Below are 8,488 nucleotides of genomic sequence, written 5' to 3' on the forward strand. Positions count from 1 at the left end.
TTTGCATTTTTCCCCATACTAAGCTTCTAAAATCTGTCTGTATTTTCCATTTATGGCACATCATAACTTAGGCTCATCAACTGTTGAGTACACCTGTGTCTACTGGGCTACCATATTGGACAGTTTGACCTTAGTCACTAAATCCACTCCGCATGTCTGATGAATTCGTACATTAATACCTGTGGGGAGATAAAACGGCATTGCCTAACTAGCGCCTGGCTAATGTGTCCCGCCAAATAAAACTGGATTGTAATAGAAGCACACCACTTGAGAGAAGTACACCATTACTAGAGTGCAGACAGTACAGGCTTTGTAGTCCAATGGTCTAACGTTCCCATTTTAACAAGGCGATAGAGACAGAGTTCAATGGCAGGGTCTCTGTAATAGTGGGAAGTTAAGCATTCATTGGGACATGTGGGACATAGCTATGGTCAGCTTGTTCATTTAAATGATGGATCAAACTTATTTGATCTACCACCCTTTTCAGGAAAAAAAAAAAAAAAAGACTCAGTGCCCCCTGGCAATTAACATTTTTGTATCATAGCCCATACTCCAGGGTAGGTGTAGGGATCTGCTTTGGAAGCGTCCTTTGGAGCCCTAGTGGCCTGGTGGTTTGCATGGCCCTGCTAACCTCAAGGTCAGCACTTCAAAACTCCCGGCCACCAGGGAGACACACAAAAGAACCAAAGTCTGAACTCACGTCTGGACAAGTCTGCTGCGAAACAGCAGTCTGAGGAATCCACGGGCTTGATGTAAGCAGAGCGTGGGAGCCTACCTCCACAGACTGCTCTCCGCCTGTAGGATTTCTACTCAGAGCTGTGCACAAAATGAGAAAGTTTAAAGTAATGACTGCAAAGTTCATCATCAGGAGGCATTTGGAACGTAATACTGTACTTCGGGAGGATTTATACCTAAACATTTGTTGGAAGAAACATATGCTCACACATCTGTGCCTCTAATGAGGCTCCGAATGCTGATGTCCTGTGATTATTTCCATTTGCACCATTCTAATTGTTACATGCAAAACCACATGCTCGAGTTCAATTTAAATACCGATGAGATGGGAATAAACAAATGGGGTACAAGTGCATCAACTGGGACTTACCTGCAGAGACAAACCATTCACTGGGGAATGAATTAAGCACTCTTTATTTGGAGGAAGACCTTGGATGTGACCGAGTGGAATGTATACATACTCAGGGGTCCCAACAAGTGAGTGTATTGCAATAGTGGCAGTCAATTAATTCTAAGAAGCTCCCCCAGCATTTGATATGCAGGCCCAAACTGGAAAAATAAGCAGAATGAAAAAGAAAACATAGGTGATGTGCCTCGCCTGCTTCCCAAGTAATGTGACTTCTAATCAAAGGACACCGGACAATTAGCTCCCTGGCGAATACAACTTGAGTTACACAAATCTTAAATGGGGCGAGATTAAAGCTAATGATTTTTAAGAATGGCCATGCCTTGTGAAAACTGCTCGCTCACGTGGTTGTTCGCTGTAAAAGAAGGGAGGGATGGACTGGGGTTACGAAAGTATGAGTGGATCCAGGTCAGGCAGGGGGGGTTCTCTTGGAAGAACGCTTTACTAATTTTCAAGACCATAGCTGCTTACAAAAGAAAAAACGTTCATAATTATATTAACGCAACTGGTGCCCCCAGTGCACTCATACCTGGTGGCCTTCCTTGCCAGCTGCAGTGTTAGCTCTGCCAGGTACCACCTGATGAAGACTTTCGTGAGAGAGGAGGGTGAATGCATACAGTCTGGGGACCCCTCTGCAGCCTGGAATTCTCGAGACCACCACTCAGCGTGACTGGAGAAGGAAATGTTCACAGAAGGCTGCGAGAGACTGGCTTCTGCTTGGGGGGAATAACCCCAGAAACCACGTGAGGGCTTCGTGAAAGGCGGGACTGTGTGCTGGCACAACACCGATGACAAGGATGAAAACGCGGAAGGCCGTGATGAGGGCCATAGTTAGAAGCCACAGGACGTCTGCGAGCAGTTCTAAGACGTTTCACTGATGATAATGATAAGGAATCAGACTTTTAAAGGGCTCCAGGAGGTTGGATGATGATGATGAGGAGGAGGAACGGACTAAAATGGCCTAAGGCAATAAAACTATTTCTTCGGGTGACTTTGTTGATTGATTTCAAAGACACTGGTTATCTAAATCGTTTCAGTTTAAGGCTTATCACTAAAATATAATGAACACCTTGTTCTTGTAGGGAATGCAAGCGCCAGGCAGAGAAACACTGGCTATGATGTGTTGTACAGTGAACCCTCGCCACTTCGCGCTTCGACTTCCGCGGCTTCACTCTATCGCGGTTTTTGCGTAACAGTGCAGGCTCTGTCATTACTGCCACTGATTGGCTCATACTGTACACACTTTATGCCATAAATAATATAATAAATAATAAATAATTGGAACATCCAAAATGTTTTACTGTATTTTCCCTTTTTTGTTTAATAAATTGGGTAATACGAGTGTAATGGTGACTAAAGGGTGTTTTTTCATGTCCTCTATGCTCTAACTACGAAAATATTTGATTTACAAATAAGGAATCCTACTTCGCGGAATTTCATTTATCACGGTAGGGTCTAGAACCGATTAACCGTGATAAACAAAGGTTCACTGTATATGTATACATGGATTTCATTTGCCCACGGACTTTTTGAAGCCCGTTTTTATAGAAATTTCTCTCATGGAAATGGCTCGTGAGGCAATAAAGACTAGCCTAGTCCTAAGTTTGTGGGTCAGACATGAGGTTGGCAGTGAGTTCAGCAGTCTCAAAATGCTATGAAACTGTTCGAAGAATTGTCAGAAAGCTCAAGTTGTAATGCAATGTCAACTCTTCAATTCAGCCTAATTTTCCAAAATAGATTATCTCAAGATAATCTTACAAATCCAGGTAGACCAGAGGATGTACACTGGTACAGATAGGAACTGGAAACACAGGGAATCCAGGGCAGATGACCCCTTCAGGACCAGTGGTGAGAGTGGCGATACCTGGAGGATGGAGGGAAGGTGGGGTAGAAATGGGGAACTGATCACAAGGATCTACATATAACCCCCTCCCTGGGGGACGGACAACAGAAAAGTGGGTGAAGGGAGACGTCGGACAGTGGAAGACATGACAAAAGAATAATAATTCATAAATTATCCAGGGTTCGTGAGGGAAAGGGAGGGCGGGGAAAAAATGAGGAGCTAATACTAAAGTAGAAAGCAAATGTTTTGAGAATGATGATGGCAACAAATGTACAAATGTGCTTGACACAATGGATGGATGTAAGGATTGTGATGAGGTGGACGAACCCCCAGTAAACGTATTTTTTTAAAAAATAAAGAAAAAGCAATATTCACCAGCTAACAACCTTTAAAACTTATCTTCCTCTACCCAGCCCTTGGTGACACCGGCCATGTGCTTTTGACTACTGGGACGCTGTTCTTGTGAGACCCACAGCCTCCTTCATAGGCCACAACAGAAGGACTCAATGGAAATCCCACTAAATGACCTGGGCTTCTTGTCAAACTCACCTGTACTCCTTGGACTTAAAGCTGCAACATAAGCTTAAAACTGTAGCATGAGCAGATGACTACAATCCCAAGGTTATAGATCTGGCGGTCACTGGACTTTGGTTAGGACATCTTGCCTTGAGGGTGCCCAATGAACGGTGGCCCAGTATTTACTATTTTAATGCCCTCCTTTCTTTATCATGACATGCACTAATCTAGTAGGCACGGTTCTTTATAAATGAATTTTACTAAGTTTGTCCTACCACCAACCCCCATTGTTTGTGTAAATCCTGTAGTCACTTGAGGGTTCTAACTGTACAAGTCAACTCATAGATTGTGGTTCATAATCGGCCTATATTTGTATAATTTCCTTTTCTCAACAGTGCTTTAAATTTTGTGCCATTAGCTAAATTGACACTATCAACAAAATTACCTTATGTCCTAGAGTTGTGGGACTATAAAGAGACTTTTCCCCAGCTTTGTCTCCCCCAAAGACATGCCAAACATCAGCAGCTATTTGCCAGCATATGGTGGGAGGTCAGATGCTTAGAGACAGCCTTCCTGAAGGCAGTCAGTTGCCAGAGTACTGTCTGGTCTCACCACAAGAGGGCCCACTCCCTGCTGTTAAGGACAATGGGTTACTTCTCCCTAAAGGCTTGAGACCATCAGTTTGGTCCCTGTAGGTGGGGTTCATACCCTACTGATAATGGTTTCTACGGAGATCCAGAGAACAGGTCAAACGTGCTCAGTGACATCCAAGGTTAGGGCAGCATCATGAATCTAGGGTCCACTCATCTTGCACATGAATACCTATTCCCTCCTCTCCCAATAGCCTAAGAACCCCTAGATCACCCCCCTCCCATTACTGTGTTACCTATAACACAATGCTTTCCTATGATGTATGTCTTACCTGTAATTAGGGGGCTTGCACATCCCCAGAGAATATGTAAGCCTTGGTTGGCATTAAATCTCTCTCCACGTGGACCACCAAGTGAGGCTGAGGTGAGCATGCTACCATGAAATGTGTCTGACTCCATTATTTCGATCTCTCTTCTATCTCTCATGCTCTCTTTGACTTTACTATAATCTTTACTTATTATCACTGTACAATTGTGCCTACCGGACCTGTGATGATGTGTTAGGGGCTCTCTCCCCTGACACTAGGGTGATAACTGATAATGTTCTCTAACACAAAACACTGATGTCTCCAAAGTGAACCAGGGCCATATATAAACCATAGATATATGTACGAATGGATTTGGGGCTAGCAGTTAATTCTAGCCCCAATTTAAAAACAATTAGTTCTTATGACATGGCCCTACTTAATGCTCACCCACACATGAAGATGAGTGCTAGTGAAGGTGTGTCGAAGAAACTAGGTGGTGCTTGGTTATCACAAAGAATCGTGTCTGGGATTCTGAAGGCTTGTCTTCAAATAAGCAGCCATCTAAGGGAGGCGTCAATAAATCCACATGAAGAATCACACCAGCCAGTGTGATCCAGGATATAAATAATAAAATCCAAAACTAAGAAGGGAATGGTATCAGAGCTTAAACTGTGAACACCCAGTTTGCATACGTTTGTGGGTGACAGTGGAAGCCCAGGATCCATCTGCAGGGCCCACACACAGGCTAGACTTCCCGTGAGTCTCCTGTGAACACAGCTGGGGAGCGTGGTAAAGTCAACTACTGCTGATGAAGTCGGATTAAAATGTATTATCTGATCATTTCATCTTCCTTTTGATCCAGTTTAAAGTTATTTCAGCCCAAAGAAATAAAAGGGGAAGTACGTGTGGTGTAAGATTCCCGTGAACTCTTTCTGACTAAAGACCAGGGCTGTGAACGGCCGCGTCCAGAGCGCACTGGAAAGCAGATGACTGCGGAGGCAGCTGCGTTACAACGTTACACATCACCATTACCAACTGACCCATTTTAAATGTGTTCTAGCTTTTAATATTTTGTTTTTTAATTAAGGTCTGGTTTGTTAACTGTTGTGGTTTCTGGATCTTTGGTGTGCTTTTCTGTATATGAAACCCAGGATAGCGAAGTCTACAGACAGTAACTGGATTAATGGTTTCATGAGTACAAGAAGAAAATCGATTATAATGAGTTCATATTCTTAAATCTTTTAAATATGATTAAACTACTGAATTGTATATGTGAATTATATGTCAATAAAGCTGTTAGGGGAAAAAACTTGCTTCCAATATATGTCATTTCAAATACCTTTATATTAAATATGAATGTTATGGAGTGAAAAATTGTCAAGAACTTTTATAAAGGCATTTACCATTTACTTTAACCTTAATAGCAATACAATACGGTGGCTTACAAATACACTGTATTTTGCCAATAAAATTTTTAAAAAGGCAGAACCACACTGGAATGCCATTCCGTCATATAGTCCTAAAAATTAGTAGAGGCATGTTTATTAACAAGCTGTGATATGCAGGTGACACAAGCCTGCTTGCTGAAAGTGAGGTTATGAAGCATTTGCTGATGAACAGCAAGGAGTGAAGCCTTCAGTTTGGATTACAACTCAACGTAAAGACTACAATCCTCACAACTGGACCAATCGGCAACACCGTCATAAATGGAGAGACAGCTAAAGTTGTCAAGGATTCCGTTTTGATTGAATCCACAATCAATGCCCACGGAAGCAGCAGTCACGCGATCAAACAACCCACTGCATGGGGTAAACCTGCTGCACAAGTCCTCTGAAGTGTTGAAAAGCAAGGGCGGTTTACTTGGAAGACTGAGGTGCCCCTGACCCAATCTACTGTATTTTTAATCAACTCCTGGGCCTGTGACAGTCGGGAACTGACTGAGGAAGCCTGGGGAAGAGTGGCGGTTCTGGGGGAGAAAACTGAAAATGCCCTGGACTGTCAAAAGAACAAACACCTGTCGTGGAAGTACCACCAGAATGCTCCTGAGAAGCAAGGATGGGAAGCCTGTATCTCACATACTTCGGATATATTATTAATAAAGCCCAGTCCCTGGAAAAGGGCAGCATACTTGGTAAGCAGACAGCGAAGCAGCAGCACTTGACAAGACGGACTCACTCGGTGTCTGCAACATTGGGCTCAGACGGACGGACAGGGTGAGGGTGCCAGAGGACCGGCGGGGTCTTGCTCTGTTGTACACAGGGTTGCTGAGTCTAAAGCAACCACACAGCACCTAACAACAGAAGAATCTGCACTCTAAATTCTGAAAATAGCATCAATATAAAAATGACGGACTTACTAGTCTTAATATATTTAAAGCCATGAGCAATGTGTACAAATATGGAAATATGAGGTATTAAATTCATTTTAGGTAGTCTTCAACTTATGACCTATTCAAATATAAAGAACCATACTTACATGGTGGTTTTTTGGCTTTTTTTTCCTACATCTTGTTAGTAATATATGCTACATACAATTTTATAGCCATTGATTTGCTGGTATTATCATTTTTAGATGTTCAAAGATCAAATTTATAAAGAAACTGATCATAATATATATAAAGGCAGCAATACAATGGATGGGTGAATGGATTGTGATAAGAGTTGTACGAGCCCCCAATAAAATGATTTAAGAAAGAAAAAGAAAAAAAACACAAAGATACTAAGAAAGCTAGAACATGCTGAAAGATTACCTTAAATAAGTGAGTCTAAACTGGGACTTGAATGAACAAAAAATAAAATAAAATTATACACTTTTTTAAAAGGCAGTAATTAAAAAATCTTTTAATTGTTTTAATGAGATATTATTGAACTTACATCAGAACCGACTAATGACAAGTCTATGGAATGAAACCCTGTTGAAAGTCAGGAACTGCCTGTACTTGAAATATATCCTACTCATGTAGCACGTAGAAACCAAACCAAACTCCCTGCCATCAAGTTGACGCCGACTCCCAGTGACCCTCTAATATAGGATAGAACTACTCCTACGGGCCTCCAAGACGGCAACTCTTTATGAGGGTAAAGAGCCCCCAGCTTTCTCCTTGGGAGCAGCTGGAGTTTTTGAACTGCTGACTTCGCAGTTAGCAGCCCAGCATATGAGGGAAGCTATTTTTCTCCCAAGTAGAAGTGGAAAAGCTTTGTTTAGTACCTTTAAATTATATGTAGGCACTTAGAAATGATCTCATTTACATACAAATTACAGACACACTATACATACGCTGCTTTCTAAAAATAATTGAGCTTTTTAAAAAAGCCAATATTAAGAGGCACTGGGATTGTTCTGCTTCTAACTCAATGTTCAGCTGGAAAAACAAAGCTTGTTCTAGCAGGAACCTCAAGTTAGGGCTGACTATTCGACAGAGTAGTAGAACTTCGTGCCACTTCAGAGAAGGGCTCTTCACCTCTTAGCTCCAACACCCACAACTGACTAAGGCAGTTGAACGAGGTCACAACAGTTCGATATAATTAGCCTTCAATCTACGAGGTCACTAAGCTCTTCTCCGATGGCATGAAACCTAAACAGTAAATCTTGAAAACAAAATATAAGGCCAATTTTCATTTATTATTAGTTCCTGGTTGAGTCCCCATCCTTTCCATAACATTAATAAAACGAGTATTTCACTGCAAAGAACAATTTTATTGTACGTCATTAGCCATGAATGTTTGTCATCACATGAACGCTGCTGTGCCATCACGCCAACACAGACCTTTTAGTCACAATTCACTCCTCTACTAACGAAGAGTCTCCATCATTCACGTAAGTGAAGACTGAACACTCTGATGCAATTGAACATCTATGATATACGATGACTTAGAGACAGCAATGTAGACGTATTTTTAATCACCTTTTATCTGAGTGACTGTATGCAAAACAAAGCAATCAATGAGAAGTTCCAAGTCTTCAAAGTTTTCAAATGCACAGGTAGAGTAGCAAGAGCTCCAGGCAGCAAGATTTTTAAGAAACATCTTCCATATCCACGTCCTCTTGTAATTTCTGTACCATCTTGTCTTCCAGCTGCTTTCCTCTGCCT

At 41.9% G+C, this 8,488-nt stretch overlaps 1 protein-coding gene across 1 annotated transcript in view; it reads right to left on the bottom strand.

Moving 5' to 3' along the window:
* Positions 1 to 8,073: 8,073 nt before the first annotated feature.
* The window catches only part of RSL24D1 (ribosomal L24 domain containing 1), a 10,896-nt gene continuing 10,481 nt past the window's right edge, over positions 8,074 to 8,488 (bottom strand). Inside the window, exon 6 of the mRNA XM_004709436.2 lies at positions 8,074 to 8,486. Within this exon, the coding sequence (XP_004709493.1) occupies positions 8,413 to 8,486 (74 nt within the window). The 3' untranslated portion in view covers positions 8,074 to 8,412. The remainder of the gene's footprint in view (positions 8,487 to 8,488) is intronic.

The sequence above is a fragment of the Echinops telfairi genome, unplaced genomic scaffold (assembly GCF_000313985.2).
Source record: "Echinops telfairi isolate 266 unplaced genomic scaffold, ASM31398v2 ScPeMD7_8;HRSCAF=38, whole genome shotgun sequence".
Lineage (NCBI taxonomy): Eukaryota > Metazoa > Chordata > Mammalia > Afrosoricida > Tenrecidae > Echinops > Echinops telfairi.